Source organism: Monodelphis domestica, chromosome 3, assembly GCF_027887165.1.
Source record: "Monodelphis domestica isolate mMonDom1 chromosome 3, mMonDom1.pri, whole genome shotgun sequence".
Classification (NCBI taxonomy): Eukaryota; Metazoa; Chordata; class Mammalia; order Didelphimorphia; family Didelphidae; genus Monodelphis; species Monodelphis domestica.
Genome location: NC_077229.1, coordinates 537958418 through 537980342, shown reverse-complemented (window position 1 = coordinate 537980342; position 21925 = coordinate 537958418). Strand labels below are relative to the sequence as shown.

The window sequence follows — 21925 nt, the reverse complement described above, 5'->3', positions numbered from 1 at the left end:
ATTTTTGTTTTTTAAAACTTATTTTGTTATCGTTTTTCCTTTCATGTGCAATATAGTATCTGAGTTTTGTTTTTTCTCTCCTTTTTTTGTATTTGAAGCACAAGTCAACAATACTGAGATTTTTCTTTAATTTTTTTTATTTTTCAGTAATATAAGTTTTAAATCCATTTGTTCTAATATTAATACATGCCCCCAAAACTTTAGACTATAAAAATGATGCCATTGATTGTTTAAAAGATTTTATGAGACTTTGCTTAATGAGTGTGTCTGATTCCAGGACAAGAGAATACATAAAGAGCCATTGTATAGTGCCAAAGAAGCAGAAAGCTAAACTGCATAGTGCCAATCCAGCACAAGGTCAAAGAGATCAATCAATATCAATGGGATTGATGAAAATTTTGAGCCAAGACAAGAGGACATGAACTTGTTTGGTATTCGAGGTTGCAGCTGTTTAAAATGTGTTAAAGGGGTGTATGGGGTGCTCAGGGAGTAGTATCTCTGGTATGGAGGGCTTGTCATGCCCTCCTAGGGCAGCTCTCCAACCTCTGACCCTCACCTGACACCCAGCTCTCACTTGTGGCTCCTAGTAGCTGCTAGCATGTGGCAGCGGCCACACCCTGGGCAACGGCTTTGACAGTTTGGCTAAACCATGTGAGGGTAGCCATCAGGTCGTCGACCCCTGGTGAACCAGGGCTTTGCTCACCCAGCATGTGAAGACTGCTTTGGCTGAACAGACGGAAGAAACCAATAAGAAGGTTCAACCGCTGAGATGGCGACGCAGCAAAGCACTGTGGAGTGCTTAGGGCATGTTAGAGCACAAAAGAGAACTCGGCCATCCAATGCAGCTGAGGAAGTCTCTAGGTGTAACAATTTTTCGTGCCAATGGACCCAGGCTTCCAACGCCGAGAGAGTGGGACTGTCTCTGTGCATTGACTTTTCTACTTAAATCTCCTTCATGCACAAGTGTTTTTGTGCACACTCATCTATATCAGATATGAACATGCACAAAGACAATCGTCATCCTTGGTTACCAAGAGACTACTACTAAAGGAAGGTCTTCCTTGTCCCACATTCTACCAAGTATCTCAAATTTGGCTCCTACCTGGTTCCTATAAACTAGTCCCTTTTCTGTCTTTCATAGTGTGGCAAACTTTCTATAGTCCTGACTACTGATTGGGTAGTACATAATTTCTTAGGTCATTTTAATTGGGCCCTGATTCAAGGACCTGTAATAGGTTTGTTTTTCCTTTACTTAGATTTTTTTTAGACATAAGACTTTTACATTTTGTATTATATCCACAAGTTACTTTTCTCTTTCATTTGGATTTTTTCATGTTTTTGATTTTCTTTTGCAAATTGATTCATATACCTCATAACTCCACCATGCATCTCTGAGTGATCCCTGTGTTTGTTATTTTTCACCTCAGGGGGAACAAGTTATTGTTGTGAACTTTGATTTAAATTTGAGCAATTTTAGGATAAGAAACTTGCTACCTCCCAAAATCCAGAAGGCACTATGAAGATAGATGCCTGCAGAGACTACTTGTTGCACCAGAAGATCCAGAGTGAACTTTGGGATGTAAATTGAACTATGGGGGGTTGAAGTGCCTTTCTTTTGAATATATACTCTTATGCCAAAGGGGACTGCCCCAAATTTGCTTTTTATCAACCTAGTAATCATTGATTTGGTTATCTTTTCTTTTTATCCACAAATTATGGCAATTTTTAAGTTTATGTTTCCATGATCCTTTTGGGGAAGCTGGTTTCCCAGTAGGATCACAGGGGGATAGGTATAAATGGAGATTTTGAGTCTTTGGACTTCATTCCCCAGAAGTTTCCCAAAATTCCCTTTTCCTGCATCCCTGCGTTTTGCATGATTGTATTTAAGAGGCAGTAACTGCTCCTTCTTCTGCTCTTGGACCTGGGACCAGGCTGAAGTCAGGTAGTTCTTTTGTATTAGTTATTATTAATAAAACTTTATAAAATATAATATTTAGTTATTGATTATTAATTTTAAAACACACAATGACCACTTGCTTTATGTATCAAAGGTTTCTAGAAACATAAATTTGGAATTGAAAGGGATGTCAGAGGTCATCTACTAGAGTCTATTCCTAAGTAGGAGTGTCCTTTATAACATCCCCCAACTGACTGGATGCTAGTTATAGAGGCATTACACATTGTAAGGGTAATTTTTAGGGTTGTAACAATCAAATTTAATTGGTTGCCAAGGAAAATCCCAGGGGTCTGTCAGTTGTTTCTGATTTGTCATTTGCTAGCACATGTCTGTCATAGGCCATCCTTCTCAATACTTACTCCTTAAGTAGGGGTGTAGACATTCCTGTTTTGCTAGACTAAGCAAGGTGGAGTAAATCTAAAATTCACAACATTCAAACAAATATAATTGTTAGAATGTTTTCCCTTATATTAAGAAGAAATCTATCTTCCCCTATTGCTACTAGTTTTGCTCTATGAAACTAAGCAGAGTAAGTCTAATCTTTCTTGCAAATGATAATCTTCCAAACACTTGAAGATAATAAGCTTCTGCTTAAATCTTCTCTCCTCCAGGCTAAACAGATCATTTCTCTCCACCATTCTGATACTCAGAACCACAAATAGCTTTTTGATTCACAAAATTCACAAAAGCTTCACAAAAATTATCCAGATTAAGAAGCATAAAAAACTCCTTAAATCAATTTTAAAAAAAATCATTCCAGGGAAGAGAAGTTTGAACAGATCCCAGGACACAAAAGTTAATGGCAAGAGGGTGTATTGGGGGGGGGGGTCCTTTTACTGAGTTGTTTAAGATAACTGAAAGTGCTGGGCAAACACCCTGGGAAATAAAGTAAAATGAAAGACAGGATTCTTTCCTCTCCTCCCCCTACCCAATTCTGCTATCTTTTCAGTTGGAGTCAATCAGGGATTCAGAATTGGTAAGTTGACTAAAACTAGTAGTAGTAGTCTCTCGGTAGCCAAGGATGATGATTGTCTTTGTGCGTGAAGATTTAAGTGGAAAAGTCTATGCACAGAGACAGTCCCACTCTCTCGGCGTTAGAAGCCTGGGTCCATTGGCACGAAAAGTCGTTATACCTGGAGACTTCCTCAGCTGCATTGGATGGTCGAGTTGTCCTTTGTGCTCCAACAGGCCCTAAGCACTCCACAGTGCCTTGCTGTATTGCCCTCTCAGCCGTTGAACCCTCTTGTTGGTTTCTTCCACCTGTTCAGCCGAAGCAGTCTTCACATGCTGGGTGAGCAAAGCCCTGGTTCACTAGGGGTTTACGACCTGATGGCTAACTTAACATGGTTTAGCCAGCCTGTCGAAGCCGTTGCCCGGGGTGTGACCACTGCCGCATGCTAGCAGCTACTGGGAGCCACAAGTGAAAGCTGGGTGTCAGGTGAGGGTCAGAGGCTGGAGAGCTGCCCTAAGAGGGCACGACAAGCCCTCTATACCAGAGATACTACCCCTCCCTGAGCACCCCATACACCCCACCCCAGTCTGTACTTTGTATAAAAAACCCAAGTATTAGATGCCCACATACTGAAGCACTATCCAAGAAAGCAGAATAACAGCAGAGTAAATAATCTAATTTTTAAGAGTTCATAGTGTTATAGTTAAAATTAGGTTTCTAGTAATAAAGTATTACATATTTTAGAGGTTTATTTAAGAATTTTAAGAAAATACAATATAATAAAACACGTGTCTAGGCCCAGAGAGCCCATTCACAATCACTCACTCTACATCCTGCCTGGTAGAGAAAGCCCCGTGTGCCCAGACACAGAGGCCAAGAGAGCGAGCAGTAGGCGGAGTCTCTTTAAATAATAATTTGTGATCGCGCACTCAGGGAGATTAAGGGAGGTTAGAGGGCAATTTGGGAACCCATAAGGACTTCTGGGAATTGAAGTCCAGGGTTCAAATCTCCATTTTTACAATAGGGTCCTAGATTTAGAACTGAAATTCCAACTCCTTCATTTTGCCCAGGAGGATACTGAAACTTAGAGGTTGAAGTGAGTCACAGGTAGTGTATTGTGGAGCTTTGATTTAAACCTGGTCTCTCTAACTCCAAATACGTTGGTTTTTTTCCTTCCTATCAAAATATCTTAGTAATTCAAAGTTAACTCTTTGAACAATATTGCTGTTACTGAATACAACATTCTCTTGGTTCTGCTCGCTTTACTCTGTATATTACTTTATGCAAGTCTTTCCATCTTTTCCTAAAATCAACCTGCTTATCATTTATATCATAATAATATTCCATCACACTCATACCACAACTTATTTAGCTATTCCCCCATTAATGGACATCCCCTCAATTTCTAGTTCTGTGCTCCTGCAGAGAAAGCTGCTATAAATATAGGTTCTTTTCATTTTTCCCTACTGACCTTGGGGGAAAAGACCTCTAGTGGTATTGTTGGGTCAAAGAGAATATAGAGTTTTATAATTCTTTGGGTATAATTTGAGATTTTTCTCCAATAGTTTTTCTCTTAAATGTAAAATAAGTTCAATGTGTATCTATTAAGTTTAAAACTGTTTGGCTTTTTCTATGTTTCCTTCTGACCTTCTATTCTCGGCCTTAAAAAAAAAAAAGAAGATTCTTCAACGTCCTTCTTTTATGAGGAAGTAGATAAATCTGTTTCTGTTCCCCTTCCCCCTCCCTCCATCAGAAAAAGAAAATAAAGCCCTTGTGACAAATTCTCCACTAGCTTTGTCTGAAAACCAGTCCTTTGCATCTTATATCTATTATCTCTTTGTCCAGAGGTATCGCCACATACTTCATCGTCAATCTTCTGGAATCCTAGTTGGTCATTGCATTGAAAAGAATCCTCAAATTGTTTATCCTTATAACGTATAAAATATTATCTTGGTTTTCTTCACTTAACCATTCTTCAGTACATATAACTCTCCAGAGGTTTCTATGAAACTATTTCATCATTTTTTAGGAAGCAATAATATTCTGTTACATTCATACATCATAATCTATTTATCCATTCTTCAAAAGATAGGCACCCTCTAGGTTTCATCTTCTGTTTGAAGACCTCCTTGGAAAGAGATACCACCATTTTTGGAGACTAGATAACCATTTATTGACTATAGAGGGAATTCTTGATGAGGTTAGCCTTTGAGGTTCCTTTCAGCAAGGAAAGATTGGCAGGATGTGAGATGATAAATAGTAATATTAGGTACTACGGAACTCTTTGTTTTTATAAAGTATTTAGCACCCACCAAAAGGAAATGATCTAAAATAAGTCATGTTGTTAGAAAATTGAAATAAATTCTTATTTGAAGGTGATACTTAGTTCTATTTAGGAGAGAGTATGATGGGTTTACATTTGTTGTTCTGTTGTATCCCATTCTATATGATCCTATGGGGTTTTTTTCCCTATGGAGTTTTCTGGTCAAAGATGCTGGAGTAGTGTGCCATTTCCTTCCACAATGTGAGGAACTGAGGCAATGGAAGTTAGGTGACTTGCCCAGGTCACACAGCCAGTGTCTGGGGCTGCGTTTGAACTCAGATGTTTCTGGCTCCAAGGCCAGTGCTTTATTGTACCACCTCACTGCCCCACATTTAAGTTTATGTAGAACCCTAAAAGGGTCAAATTGTCTAGCATAAAATGTTTATGTCTATTGTTTTTCACATTGTGGTAGTAGTGTATTTTAAACAGTGAATAGTTTGCCATGTAGATCTCAAATACCATAGGGCCTAGGTCTATCTTATATATTTGTGTAACTTGAGTATATCCTAAGTTTGGAACTGAGTCAAAGTCAGTGTAAATGTTATAGCATTTTCAGGCAGCTTGTTAATTGCTGACTTGTAATATTTGTGACTTTACAAAAAATGCTTCTTAGCCTACATATTGTTTTCTTGTGTTTATAGATTTTTAGTGATGTTATTTTTAATTCTTAATTATTTCTCATCAGGGGAGTTCAAATTCCAATCCGTAGAATTTCTTCAGTTTCTGTTTGCTGTTTTGTTTGGATAAAAGAGTTTGTTAATGTAAAAAAAAAACCTATAGTGACTTGCTATTCCATGACTATTCTTTCATGTTTAATATTCAGCAAATTATTGTGCGTATGGATATTATTGCTTTTTGTAACTGAATAAAAGTGTTAAGATTGCCTGTTTATCTTAAGTGTCACTGAAAGGATTTTAAGACTACTCTAGTAAATACAATATGTATTTCCTATTCTTATGTCATTTTAATTTCTCCCACTGAGTTCTTTATATCTTAAGATAATAATTGTCATTATTTTACCCATCAAAAGTCTCATCTCTAAGTGATTACCACTATAGATTTATCAGTCATTCTTGCTCTTTCTTGCAGTCAGTAGGCTCTTTCTCCTTTGCTCAGAAGGGATTACCAATTACTGCCAACCTGCATGAGTAGGAATGTCATGCCCAGTTCAGACTTGCCATAATAAGCCTATTTTTATTTTCAGGAGGTTGCTCAAAGAAGTACAACCTTCAAAACAACATTACATGAAGAGGAGGAGGAAGAAGAGGAGGAGAAAGCTATTGAAGCAATTGAGGAAGAGAATGCCTTTCATCAGCAGGTATTACTCTATTCATTTATTTGAAATTTTGTTAATAAAATACATTCGTTGTGTTAATGTATTTAAAAGTCAGTCAGAAAGTGTGTTTGATTAATGAGAAGTTGCTCATTCATATGTAACTTTTTGAAAATAAATTGGGAAGAATAGTATAAAGGGGGAAAGTATGTTCTTATTGAGAGATTTTTAGCTAATGTAAATATTTTTTAAAACTTAGAAAGTAACAGTATTATTCTAATTAATTATCTGATTATCATTATAATTAGTTAAACTAGAATATTACTTTAATATTTAAGAGTCTGAACTGCAGAGTAGGATTATAGTAGAAGGAATAAATGAAACACAAGAGTTAAGAGATGAACACAAAGTAGACTAAGGAAACTTAAATCAGATGACCCTGATTATCTCAATAGTTTAGTATAAGAGGTTATTAGATTGTAGGGAGGCGGCAATAGGAACTTATGAATGCAGGAGAGGATTTGAATAGTGGTTGTGGAGAGTGCCCAGGAAGCTAACATGAGATAAATAGAATTACTGAATAATAGCAAGAGATTATTATTTTATTTTATTAATTTTTTTCTTTTTCTTAAGAGCTTATTTAAAAGTGTGTAATATTAACTTATAGTGGGAAGGGCAGCTAGGTAACACAGTGGATAGAGTGCCAGGCCTGGAGTCAGGAGGACCTGGGTTTAAATTTGGCCTCAGATATTTCTTAGTTGTGTGACCCTTGGCAAGTCACATAACACCAATTGCTTTGCCCTTACTGCTCTTTTATCATCAATACTTAGTACCATTCTAAGACTGAAGATAAATATTTTTTAATTACATCAGGATTAGTTTTCCTTTTTTGTTGGGACTTTTCTAATAATGTTCTGTGATCTGACAAGAGAAATAAAAAAGAATAATAATAGTGTGACAGGAGGATAGAGAATTCAAAATTGGGAACTACCAACACAAAAGGAGAAAGAATAGTATGTCAGGGAGGACAAGATTTAAAAATAACTGCATTCTAGGCCTGATAAGTAGAACAAATGGAATAGGTAAAGTAGGTAGTCACAATAAAGACTTTTAAGGCAGTGGCAGAGGTCCAAAGATTGTGGATGGAAAACACCAATTCTGAGATCTTGGTGGTTAAATCAGTGCCATATCCATGAAGAGATCCTAGATATGACTATTATGGGTAAATGGCTGGTATAGAATGGGGATGAAGGTCAGTAGAGGTTGAGGGTGAGAAACTATGTTAAATCACTCATATGGATCATTTTTATGGGTCTTTATAGTTGGGAATGGGATGGAGAAGCATGAGTCAGATATTATTGATATCAAGAATGAAGGCAGGTCCTGGAATGCATGATAATGAGGGCAAGTATTTAGAAAGAGTGGTATAATCATGTAACATGGATTGGGATGGTATATTAGTAATTACCCATCTACTACCAAACTACTCACTTATTGTGTTATAGAATATTGATGGGCCACTAAGACCACATGCATCATGTTCTCTTTTGTAGGGAAAGCCACCGAAATAGAGCTTTATGAAATGAGACATAGGGAGTTAAGATCTTATAACTAATACTATTTAGTGAGTCATTTGGGGGAAAACTGTTTCTTTTTCATTACTGTAAATTTAACAAACAACAACATTTCCCCATATAAAGAATAGAAAAACACTGAATATGAAACTGAACTTTAAGTATATTTCAAATTTAAAATAACAGTTCTGGCACTTGTTTGTGTCTTTTCTGAATTTAATTTTGCTATTTACTTTTTAAACCTTTACCTTCCATCTTACAATCATTTCTGTTTATTGGTTCCAAAGCAGAGGAACTGTAAGGGCCAGTGAGTGGGGGGTTTAAATGACTTGCCCAGGGTCATACAGCTAGGAAATGGCTTAGGCTAGATTTGAACCCAGGTCTCTAGATGTGGCTCTAAATCCATTGAGCCACCTAGCAGCCCCACTTTTTACTATATTTTTTAAATTCATTAATGTTTTTCTTTTCACTTTTACTGATAACTACTCCCTTCATATATCCTTGTCCCTCAAAGAACAGTCCCATGTAAGAAAATAAGTACTGTTAAGAAGTCATACATGGGCCACATCTGAAATTGTATGTCTCCTGGACCTCTAGTCCCTCACCTCTCCAACAAGAAATGATTCATCTTCAGTCTTCCAGAGTCATGATTTATCATATTGTTTTCCTTTTTAATGTAGTCATTATGTAAACTTTTTCTCCTGGTTCTACTTAATTTACTATCATCAGTTTATTAAAATCCTATCAAGGGGGCATCTGGGTGGCTCAGTGGATTGAGATCCAGGCCCAGAGACGGGAGGTCTGGGTTCAAATATGACCCCAGACATTTCCTAGCTGTGTGACCCTGGGCAAGTCACTTAACCCCCATTGCCTAGCCCTTACCACTCTTCTGCCTTGGAACCAATATAGTATTGATTCTATAATAATATAATAATTCTATAATTCTATAATAATTCTATAATAATATAATAATTCTATAATAATTAATAATAATTGATTTTATAATAATATAATAAGTAAGGGTTTAAAAAAAAGCCAACCCTATCAAGTCTCTGTTTCTATTTTTTCTAACAATGTGAAGCATTCTGTTCATTCATACTCCATAATTTTTTCCACCATTCTATAATTGATGGACACATGCTTTGTTTCCAGAGCTTTGCTACAACAAATTACTGATGGGAGGGTGTGTGTATACACATATATTAATCATAGAATATAGTTAATGTTTTGGCAATAATAAAAAAAAACACACATTGCTATATACATGTTAAGTTTAATTTTTTAAATTTGTTAATGTCACTGGAAGATTCCCTCATAACCCCTTTGGTTCTCAAGTTTCCTATTTATAAACTAGGATAGGATTGAACTTGATTACTAAGGACCACTCCATTTCCAGATTCTATGATTCCTTTTCTTCATAATAACTTTTTTTCTTCTTTTCTAATCAGGGAGATCCAAGGGCATCCAAGAGAAGCTGTACAATTATGTAAACTATTCAAATCAGTTATTTCTCAAATTAATTGCTGTAATCCTTATCTACATATGCTTTAGAACCTTCTCAGAAGCACAAAGTATTTTTATATTTCCTTTATTTGAATGTATAAGCTAGAAGCCTAATGGCCTTAATTTCCTTTTATCACTGAAAAACACATTTTATAAAAAAAAAATCATATCCATAACTTTTCTGTAGTCCCTGCAAGATTTTCTGCCATTATTGTGTTACTGGGTTTTTCTTTTCTTTTCTTTTTTTATTTTTGAAAGTCTTTATGAGAAGGAGAAATAAACCACTGTATGTCTGGGTGTATTTGGAGATTGCTCCATCTAGACCAATCATTGTGCTATTGATAATTCTCTATTCTGTATAATGTAATGGTGCTGTGAGGGAGGGGAAAACATTTTAAATATTTTGGACATTTTTGTACTGAGGAATTTTTTTTGTAATAATCAAGGTTATAGATTTTTTAATAGAAAAAAATGAAACTTTGTAAGAAAGTAATATTGTCTAATTATGTGAGTACTTTCAATAAAGGATACAACAAAACTTGTTTTATTTGGTATGTTTTATATTCTTAGGTTCTTACGCAAAAAGATTGGGTTTGGGATGGGACAAACGGAAGGAAAGTAGTTTCCATATTAAAATACGTTAGTTGTATTCTTTAAATTTAAGGAATTTAAAGAAAATTTTTCTTATATTAACAAATTAAAAATTTTGCTTTAAAATTAAATATGTTCAAAACAACTCTGAGGTATCACCTTACACCTAGCAGATTGGCTAACATGACAGCAAAGGAAAATAATGAATGCTGGAGGGGCTGTGGCAAAGTCGGGACATTAATGCATTGCTGGTGGAGTTGTGAATTGATCCTACCATTCTGGAGGGCAATTTGGAAATATGCCCAACGGGCAATAAAAGACTGTCTGTCCTTTGATCCAGCCATATCACTGCTGGGTTTGTACCCCCAAAGAGATAATAAGGAAAAAGACTTGTACAAGTATATTCATAGCTGCGCTCTTTGTGGTGGCCAAAAATTGGAAAATGAGGGGATGCCCTTCAATTGGGGAATGGATGAAAAAATTGTGGTATCTGTTGGTGATGGAATACTATTGTGCTCAACGGAATAATGAAGTGGAGGAATTCCATGGAGACTGGAACAACCTCCAGGAAGTGATGCAGAGCGAGAGGAGCAGAACCAGGAGAACACTGTACACAGAAACTGATACACTGTGGTACAATCGAATGTAATGGACTTCTCCATTAGTGGCAATGCAGTGATCCGAACAACCTGGAGGAATCTACGAGAAAGAACACTATCCACATTCAGAGGAAAAACTGTTGGAGTAGAAACACAGAAGAGAAAACAACTACTTCAATGTTGAGGTCGAGGGGATATGGCTGGGGATATCGACTCTAAATGAACATCCAATGCAAACACCAACCACATGGAAATAGATTCTGATCAAGGACACAAGTAATACCCAATGAAATTGAGCGTCATCTGCGGGAAGGGTTGGGGGAAGAGAGGGGAGGGAAATAATATAATTCTTGTAACCAAGGAATAATGTTCTAAATTGACTAAATAAATTAACTTAAATTTAAAAATAAATAAATAAATAAAATGTGCTTTCTGTTTTTAGTTAATATTTTTAACATTCCAAACCAATATAAAGAAATTGAGGGTTAGGTAATAGTCAGACTTAGGAAAGGAAGAAGTCTTTGATTAATTTGAGTTAATTGAATTTTCTCTTGAGCGCACCTTTGTCCAAGAAAAAAATAGATTACTTTTGTAACAAATTAAGAAAAACCAGGCCATGATTTTGAGCTTGAGTTGAGCTCCAATTGATACTACATACAGTAGACATATAATTAGACTTATACTGACTCTGAAAAATAAACCAAAGGTGCCTCTCTGGGCCATAAACTCTGAGGAACCTATAGTGAATATAAACCCTTCAGAAAAGCAAATACTATCTTGTCTTGGTAAATACATTGCTGTTTTCTGCTACTGACTCAAGAATTGTTTTTTGTTATTCTTATCAGGAATTAGAATTTGGTCAAGCTATGCACTTAATATTCCAAAGTAGACAACAAAAGCTCTTTTTTCTCTTATCTATCACTGCTTATATACAGTTAACCTACAACTGGAACTACCCTTTCTAACTTCCTACTTACAGATACAACCTAAAAGTTTATATAAGATGACTATTTTACAATTAATGATATAAAAGCAATGCATACAATTTCATCTTTTCAATAGGGGGAGTAAGTAGTTAAAATGATATTTAATAATTTTATCAAAATTATTCTCTAATATGTTATTCTGTTAATTAAGAAAGAATCAAATTTACCTAAATTTAGTTACTAGATAAAACTAGATGTTTTATCATATCATGTCATTAAGAGGACCAAGTATTCCGAATATGTTCGTTACATGGTGTCTTGAACATTTTGATGAAATAATTAATTAATTCCAAGAATAGGGACTATGACTAGACACACACACTTTTCCCCCCCTTGCTTCTCGGATCACTTGGTTAAGACACTGCAGAACTAGTCTAGGTTTCCTCATGTCACAATCTCCAGGGTGTGACAAAGAAAAAGGAAGTATGTAGGCACTTTCATCATTGCAGAGGCTCTTAATACTATTCCTATTCCTACTATATCTTATTTAAATCACCCATTTACAGCTTATCAAGCTATTATAGAGGAATCCTTATAAAGTGATTAAAAGTTACTTAATTAAATTTCATCTTATGTCTGTTACTAAAATATTACCTTTTCATTAGCCCTAGAATGGTATCATTGATGTACCCTGAATGCACTTTGAGTTGTATACTTTAAATAAAACTGAGGCTTGTTTGAAATTCAATTGCAATCTAAGTATTATTTCATATAACATGTTAAACTCTGCTATTCTGCCATATCTTGCTGCCTAAACTGTATTTGCAGCACTTATTGGAAGATGGAAAGCACTAAAGCGAATACATTAGCATATAGAGACCCCAGTCGACTAAATTTAATAGCAAGGATTGTTCTTTGTTTTTGTCTTTCTAAAGCCTATCGTAGTAACTAGAGGGCAAAATAGAAATAGAAAGAATCCACTGATTGCCTCCTAAAAGAAACCCCAGGAAAGTCATTGAAAAAATATTGCAAATAGAAAGAATTTAAGCTTTGATGAGCCAGTCAGGTATTCATATAAGATTTAGGAGCTACCTCTTTAATAGTGTGAAGAACATGGAATACAGCATACTAGAGGGCAAAAGATCCAGTTTAATAATCAAGAATAATTTAGTCCTATAGGGGAGAAATGGACTTTTAATGAAACACTCAACTTCTAAGCATTCTTGTTAAAAAGACTAGATCTGAGTAGAAACTTTTCACTACAAGCATTAGGAGAAAGAATGGGGGGAAAAAAGGTAAATTTGAATGAATAATGGGAAGAGATTTTGTCAGAATGTGCTTGAATTATAATGGGGAATTGATTCAAGAGACCCCTAAAGATAGTCATGTCAGCTAGTCACAGGAGTCAAAAAATGTGGAGGGCCTGGGTATGACTTTTGTTATGTTGTGATGGATATGGCACTTCAGCCTGTTTCCTTATCCACAACAGAAATTAGATCAAATGAGATCATATGTAACAGACTTTATCCTTTTTTAGCATGCTAATTTAGAATTAGCATTTAGCTAAAAATTAACATTTTTAGCATAAAAATTGAGTTCCAAATTCTCTTCATTCTTCTCCCCTCAGCCCCAGCCCTTCCCCTTCTTCCCTGAGACAGTAGCGATCTGGTATAGGTTTGACACGTGTGACTATTTAGAACATTTTTCTATATTAGCCATTGAGGAAGAGACCTCAAACAAGCAAAGAAAAGGAAAGTGAAATATATTTTGGTCTCTATTCATATTCCTTCAGTTCTTTCTCTGGTTACAGATGGCATTTTTCATCATGAGTCTCTGGGACTGTCTTGGATCACTATATTGCTAAGAAAAACTAAATTCATCAAAAAATACAGCTGTTACTATGTACAATACTCTCCTGGTTCTGCTCACTTCACGTTTCATCAGTTTATGTAAGACTACAGATTTTTTAAAAATCTTCTTGCTCCTCATTTTTTTTTCAATTTATGTATTTAATTAATTGATTTAGAATATTTTCCCTTGGTTACATGATTCATCTTCTTTCCCTCCCCACTCCCATAGCCAATGAGCAATAATACTGGGTTTTACATCTATCATTGATCAAGACCTATTTCCATATTAATGTTTGCAAAAAAGTAATCATTTAGAGTCTATATCCCCAATCATATCCCAAACAAACCTTGTGATCAAACAAATGGTTTTCTTCTATGTTTCTACTCCCTGTGAAGATGGGATTAACTCTCCCCTGCCTGTTTTTAGATTTAATTAACAGAAGTGTACAGAAGTATACACCCCATTTTATCCTTAAGTGGGGGAGGTCTGTGACCCATGTGTGCGATAGTGGGTGATGAATCAAAATTGACTGACTGTCCCCTGGGCAGTCCTAAGCAAAGCTATAGCTGCAATTGGTTCACATAAAATGGAATGATGGCACAGGAAGTGACAAAAGGAAAGGTCTTTAAAAGTAGGAGAAACTCCAGCTCTTTCAAAAACAAAGTTAACAGAGTTTTAGCCTTGTTTGCTCCTGGAAGTCTACTTTCTCTTTTTTCCAAGCCCTATGTGTCTCTAGAATTAACTTAAGTGAGAAGTGAAACCTGGGGAGATCAGTCAGGAAGAGTAGTGTTAAGGTGACCAAAAACTGGTCTTCTTTTTACCCTAAGAGCCCAAATAAGAGAAAAAATAATTTATAAAAACTCTTATTGCCCCAGGCCAACTCAGAAAAGTGGCATTTTTGCCCAAAGAGGAAAGCTCAGGGTCAGAAGCTCTATGTTCTAACATTTTACCCTTAGGGGGAAGGCAGCTGCCTTCCCCTTGCCCTACCTATACTTAACCTCAGGGCAAAAGGTTTCTGTACCTGCCCTCTACCCAAAAGTCAATTAGATCAAGGTGTATAGGTGTGTCTACATCCTTAAGGAGACCACACCCTCACCCTAACCCCTAGCCAGTAGCACCATCTACTGACAAAAATTAGAATTGCAAGCATGGCCCAGTTTTCTGCTTATCTCAAACAGTTCCCATTCCAGGAGAGCATTACAGAATTCACATAGCTCAAAGTTTTTGGATTATCTTCTTTTACTTTTTATAAAGCTTTTTTTCTTAGTGAAAATTATGTACACTCCTACTGTGGATCATAGCTAAGTGAAAAAAGAAATGGATCTCATTTTTGAGTGAGAAACCTTTGCATTCTGCCTCTCCTTAGGCAAACACAATGTGTCATTGATTGTGAACTATATATTTTTTATTTTTTAAAAAATATTATTGCTTTTCCTTTGTGCATTAGAGTATTTGATTTTTCTTTTTTCTCTCATTTTTTGTACTTGAAGCACATGTTACCAATATTAATCTTTTTTGATTTTGCAGTAATATAAGTTTAAAATATATATTTGCTATAATACTAATGCATACCCAAAAGCTTTAGACTATATAAACCTGCCATTTATTGATAAATGTTATGAGACTGTGATTAATGATTGTGTCTGATTCCAGGAGAAGGGAACAAAAGAGCCATTACACAGTCCAAAAGAAGCACAAGTTCAAGGAGACATACCAATCCCAATGGGATTGATGAGAATCTGCACAGTGCCTAGAAGGACAAGGTCAAAAAAGACCAAACCAATCCTGGTGGGATTGATGAGAATCTGTGCCATGGGCAAAGTCCACCCTTGCTCGCGACTCCAGGGTTTCCCGACAGGTGAAACGATCAGTCCACAAAAATAACAAACAGAAGACAGCTTAATCATAATAGCCATAGGATTGTTTTGCATCTGATAGCTGCTCTACCATGCCCAGGCTCAGTTTTTATTTTTATACCCATTTTCTTGGCACTCAAATACACATAATCAAAGAGAGATAATTGGAAAAGTGATACATTAACTTTTAACAAATCACTTGATTAACATTCTATATTTTTGTATTGTGATTAAAGACAGAATAAAGGTTGCACACAAGATAAATGATTTTGTCACAGGTGGCTTAATTTTCTCATTACCCTGTGAGAAGTTTTGAGCTTGCAAACAAGGGAAATGACATTGCTTTTAATAAAATGGAATAATTAATCAGCAATTCTTAAAAGACAATTCAACAGTCATATCATTGAGGTTGAGGGGTACTGGGAACATAATTCAAATTTAAACTGGTGGCTTCTAGGGAGTTTCTGAGTTACTGATTTGTGTAATCAAGTCACTGAGGCATACTGAAGCTTGAGGTACTTGTACTTATCACACGGGCCTCTATAATAGATTTCTGTGCTGGCTTCATGAGAATACATTTCTGTGAGTTGGAAAGTTTTGGACTTGGCCTGTAGCTGCGGTTTTGCTGGGAATTATGTACCTAAATAAAAGTTAACCCATAATAGTATTTTTGGGATTGGGTTTAAGGGTCTGATCCTTTGGTGATGTTTTAGAGAATTAGGGTACAGGTGTTTTGCTCTTGCATTATTTCTTTTGAGACTAGGGGGAATAATAATCATGTCAATTCATAGGCAAGGGACATTGATGAAAGAGGTCATATAAAGGGGGATTGGGTGGGCAATCACATCTTGCCAAGGACCACTCTGTGGTCTCCCCAGCTACCACATGTGACTCTGTCAAGGCGTCGTGGTCTGATGGCTCCCAGCAAATCTGTGCCAAGACAGAGGACTTGTTTGAGGTTAGAGGTTGTGGTTGGTTGACATACGTCAGATATGGGTGCCATATTCAAACAAGTACTGAAGTTTGGCTGCCATTCTGGCTCCCCCTATCCCTGAGTGAAGGTAAAATCAGACCAGGGAATAACACTTACCTTTTATAAGTAAATCTAGTTCTTTTTTCTCTCTTATAGTATGGCAACTTCCTGTAGTCCTGGCTGCCAATGGGTAAGTGCAATATTACTGCATTTTGTCCTATAGACTTGTGGGGCAGAAATTACTTTAACTGCACCTTAATACAAGGGCTCATTATAAATTTATTTAATTGGACCCTAATACCAGGGCCTTTTATGAATTTATTCTTGTTTACTTAGACATTTTTATATACATAGATTTTTGATATTGTTATTCTGATTTTGAATTTTTTCTTTCTCCCAAAGTTTAATTTTTTCTTCTACTTGTTTTTCTTTTTATGTTTTTGGTTTTTCTTCTGATAATTGACTCATACACCCTCATAACTCAACCATGCTTTCTGAGTTGATCCAAGTGTTGGTCAACACTCTTCACAGGGGAGATTGTATATATTTTCATAAAATCCACAATTTAAAATTTTGTTTGAAGAAAAAACTAGTCAAAATAAATACAGATTGTGTAAGCTATTTGGGAGTGCACCTATTAAGAGAGGTACTATATGAATGAACTACAACACATTACAGAAATTTAAAATATTTGGAAGATAAAAAATAAATAAAATTTTGTTTGAGAAAATTTTCAGGGAAAGAAGTTTGCTAACTCCTTGAATCCAGAAAATTAACTTTTTGGAGAATGATGTCTACAGAAACCTACAAGAAGATCCAGAATGAACTTTGGGGTGCAATTGATTGAACTGAAGGGGGTTGAACATATTTATTTTGAATGCAAACTTTTAAGCCAAAGGGGACTGCCCCCAATTGACTTTTTGTCAATGCACCTAGCAAACACTGATTTTGCTTTCTCTCTTTTCTATTTCCCTCTTATCTCTAACTATTGTAGTTTCCTTTTAGAAGGTGCAATGTTGTATACACCTGTAGTTAAAAGGTTTTTAGAGGTATAAGTAAATTATCTTAAATGATAAATTGTCTCCCAAATGATCACAGGGAGATTGTGAAGATGGGATTAATTCTCCCCTGCCCATTTTTAGATTTATTCACCAAAAGTATATACATCCCTTTTATCCTTAAGTGAGTGAGGTCTGTGACCCATATGTACGATAGTGGGTGATGATTCAGAATCAACTAACTGCCCCCTGGGCAGTCCTAAGCAAAGCTATAGCTGTAATTGGTCCACATAAAGTGGAAGGAAGGCACAGGAAATGACAAAAGAAATGGTCTTTAAAAGTGGGAGAAACTTCCTGTGACCAGCTCTTTTGCCTTCAAACTTGATCTTGAAGGAGCTTCAGTTTGGGACCTCAGACTGCTCTTGGATTTTCTCTTAAGACTACCACATGAGTGAGTGAAAAAGACTGACTCCCTTTCCTGGCTTTTCTAGTGGTACTATCTGGAGGTACTAACCCTAATGCTGGAGAGGCCCCTCCTCTTAGAGGAAGCCTTGAGGCTAAAACCCTTGTATTATTTGTGGAAGAGAGAAATTGGGAAGCATGCAAAAACGCCTTCAACTGTTTCTCCTGGTAACATTCCAAATAGAACCCTCTCATTTGACTGATAGGTCATCACTCAGCTACTGCTTCTGCCTTTTTGCATTGTGAATCTTAAAATCTCTCAGACTTAAAAATTCTCAGACTCTACCTTAGAACACTTGGTTAAGATCATTCCCCATTTTAAACAATGAAAGTACTTGATCAGGAATGTGAGAACTCTACTCCACCCATACTTAAGCATACTTTAGGGGAAGATAAAGTTGTAAACTCTTTACTAAACAATGAAAAGTACTTAACCCATACTTAAAGTAAAGCTAAAAAACCTTAATCTAAGTCTATTTTTAGATCTAGTACAAAAAGGTGCTAAGTACCTATAAAGGTCAGGCAACTTGCAAACTTGCAAGGGGCAAAGAGGTGTGAACTTACTCAGAAGTTTTAGTCTACCCAGAGAAGTTGAGAACTAAAGAAGGTGTGAATTAAGAATGGTCAGTCCTATGAAAGCATCTACTGTGATTGGTAGATGTGAGAACTTAGGGGAGGTGACATAGGAGAAAATTCTCTTTAAAAGGAGGTCAGAAGCTGAGAGCTGGTCTCTGATGTAAGTTCAGCTGCCTGAAGTTAAACTGGGAGGTAGTTGAGCTGAAAGCTGAACTGGATGGTCTCTCTGAACACTAGAATCTTGCTTGGGACAAATCTTGTGAGTGGATTAAAGACTGACTGATCTCTCTCTTAGGGCTTGGGCCTAGGCTGGCCTGGGCTGGCCAAGCCCTTTTCTCATTGTTTCCTCTTACTCTCTTTCATTCATTCTTTAATCTGTATTAATTAAAATCTCCATAAAACCCAGCTGACTTGGGTATATTTAATATTTGGGAATTTTCCCATGGTGAACACTTTATTTTTGATTGGAAACCATATTTCTGTGGTCACAGTTTATGCCAACCACTCTTTTATCTGTAATAGCATGCTTCCCAATTTCTCTCTTCCGCATATTTACCTCTGGGCCCCCTTTGCCTCTGAAGCCCTGCCTTGTTCAGACCTGGCCAGAGTATTTATCTACCCTCTCTCATTTCCTTACTTTTACTCTTTCCTTCTAATTTATAAATTGCTAAAAAGTCATTCTGACTTGAGATATATTAATTTTGATGACCACACTCTTATATATTTAGTTTAACCCATTAATTTTTAACCCATACATCCCATAGTTCTTTCTCTGAATGTGGATAGTGTTCTTTCTCATAAGTCCCTCAGAATTGTTACTAGTAGAATACATTGCTACTAGTAGAGAAGTCCATTACATTTGATTGTGCCATAGTGTATCAGACTCTGTGTACAATGTTCTCCTGGTTCTCCTTCTTTCACTCTGCATCACTTCCTGGAGGTCGTTCCTGTTCATATAGAATTCCTCCAGTTCATCGTTCCTTTCAGAGCAATAGTATTCCATCACCATCAGATACCACAATTTGTTCTGCCATTCCCCAAAGAGCATCCCGTCATTTTCCAATTTTTTGCCATCACAAAGAGTGCAACTATGAATATTTTTTTACCAGTCTCTTTCCTTATTATCTCTTTGGGATATAAACTGTAATGGATGGGGAAACAGAGTCACCCACTACATTTACTTTAAGGCTAGAGAGTGAGAGAGATGGAATGAAGCAAGGAGGTGGAGAGGGGAGGGGGAAAGATTGTTCATCCCATCTCTTTCCTTAGTAAAACCAGCACTAGTTGTTTTCAGAATTACAAAATATATCCCCTCAGAGACTGGGTTGAATGTAAAGTCAAGGACTGAAACTGATTCTTCTTCCTTGAGGAGAAAGTATAGCTCTCCTCCCCAAGCTTCAGGTCTCTCTCCCAGGATGTTATGAGGCAGGCTGCTTTCCTGACCCTTCCTAGGTCAGTTGTGAGAGCTGTCCTGACTTTCTATCTATCCTGGTTGTATTATAAAGTTCAAGGACAACTTTAGGGTATGGAGAGGGAAATCTTTGGATAGATGGCTTTATAATAAAAGTCCTATCTACTCCTTTTCTCATCAGCAGGATCCAAGGGGCTTGGGGTTCACAGTGAGATGGTCAATGTTCAGAAGGTCCTCTGTCTCAGAGGTCTCTCTTAGGCCAACCACTCTTGAGGAGTTCCCAAAGAGAAGTGAAGTAAGTGCTTTGAATCTTCTCAGCTCTTCTGTTCTTTCCCAGAATTCTCTGTCTTCCCTTGCACTTCCCCAGCGTGGGTTGCTTTTCTTGCATGCTGAATCTGAATTTCCTCTCTTACAAAACCCAGCAGTGGTATGACTGGATCAAATGCTCCTCATTTCTTATAGCACATTAGTGTTCCATTACAATCTTATACCACAATTGTTTTAGCCATTCCCCAATTGTCACACATCCCTCAACTTCCAATTCTTTACCACCAAAAAAATAAATAATAAAAAAGAGCTGAAAAATATTTTTGCACAAATAAGTCCCTTCCCGACCCCCTACCCCCCACCTAAGATACAGTCCTAGTAGTAATATTGCTGGTTCAAGGGGTATACATGTTTTAGAACCCTTGCCATAATCGAAAATTGTTCTTAAGAATTGATGGATCAAATCACAACTCCATCAACAAGTCATTAGTGTCCCATTTTTCCTACAACATTTATCATTTTCCTTTTCTGTCATATTGGCTGATCTGATAGGGGTGAGCTAGTACCTCAGAGTTATTCTAATTTGTATTTCTCTAATAAAGATAATTAATTATCAGTTAGGTGATTCTGTGGATAGAGAGCTAAACCTAGAGAAGGAGGTCCTGGGTTTGAATTTGGCCTCACATACTTCCTTAGTTGTATGTCCCTGGGCAAATCACTTAATCCCCATTGCCTAGGTTTTCTGCCTTAGAACTATTACTCAATATTGATCCCAAGATAAGACGGTAAGGGTTTTGAAAAAAAGTGATTTAGAACATTTTTTCATGCTATAAATAACTTATTTCATCTGAAAACTGAATGTTCCTATCCTTTGACTATTTGTCAATTGGAAAATTACATCTATTTTTATAAATTTGACTCTGTTCTCTATGTATTTGAGAAGTGAGACTTTTCTCAGAGATACTTGGTGTAAAATTTTTCCCCTAGCTTTTTGTCTTCCTTTTAATCTTGATTGTATTGGTTTTGTTTGTTCAAAACTTTTAAAATTTATTCTAACCAAAATTATCCATTTTTAATGCACTCTCTCTGTCTTCTGGTTGCTCATAAATTCTTCCTTTTTTCATAGATCTGACAGGTAATCTGTTCCATGCTCCCCTAACTTATTTATGATGTCACTTTATGTCTAAATCATGTAACCATGTTGACACTGGTATTTGGTGTGAGATGTTGGTTTATTCTCAATGTCTGCCCTACCATTCTTGAATTTTCCCAATGGTTTTTGTCAAATATTGAATTCTTGTCCCAAAAACTTAGTTCTTTTGATTTATCAGACACTAAATTACTATGATCATTTATTACTAGGTATTATGTTCCTTATCTATTCCACTAATCCACCACTCTATTTCTTAACAGGTTAACAGATTGTTTTGATGATTACTGCTTTGTAATACAGTTTGAAATCTGGTTCCGCTAGGTCACTTTCCTTCCCAGTCTTTTTCCCATTGATTCCCTTCATATTCTTGACCATTTGTTCTTTCATAAGAATAATGTGTTTTTTTTCCTAGACCTAGAAAAGAATTTTTGGCCAGTTTGATTGATATGACACTGAATAATTGGGCTAATTTAGGTAGAATTGTGATTTTTATTATATTGGCTCAGACTACCCATGAGCAATTAATATTTTTCTAATTGTTTAGATATGACTTTATTTGGGTGAAAAATATTTTATAATGGTGTTCACATAGTTCTTGGGTTCAGGTATTTTATATTATCTACAGTTAATTTAAATGGGATTTATTTTTCTACTCCTTTGTTAATAATATATAGAAATGC

The 21925-nt window shown here is 36.2% G+C and overlaps 1 protein-coding gene across 3 annotated transcripts in view; it reads left to right on the top strand.

Moving 5' to 3' along the window:
* Window positions 1–21925, top strand: part of LOC103098691 (lamin-B1-like) — a 115952-nt gene that overhangs the window by 79810 nt on the left and 14217 nt on the right. For 2 of the 3 annotated variants that reach the window (XM_056825048.1, XM_056825050.1), the window contains 3 exons: window positions 6437–6550; window positions 9528–15407; window positions 16535–16568. In XM_056825048.1, coding sequence (XP_056681026.1) covers window positions 6437–6550; window positions 9528–9569 — 156 coding nt within the window. In that variant the 3' untranslated portion in view covers window positions 9570–15407; window positions 16535–16568. Of the gene's footprint in view, window positions 1–6436; window positions 6551–9527; window positions 16569–21925 lie in introns of all 3 variants that reach the window. The other variant, XM_056825049.1, reaches the window with a different exon arrangement.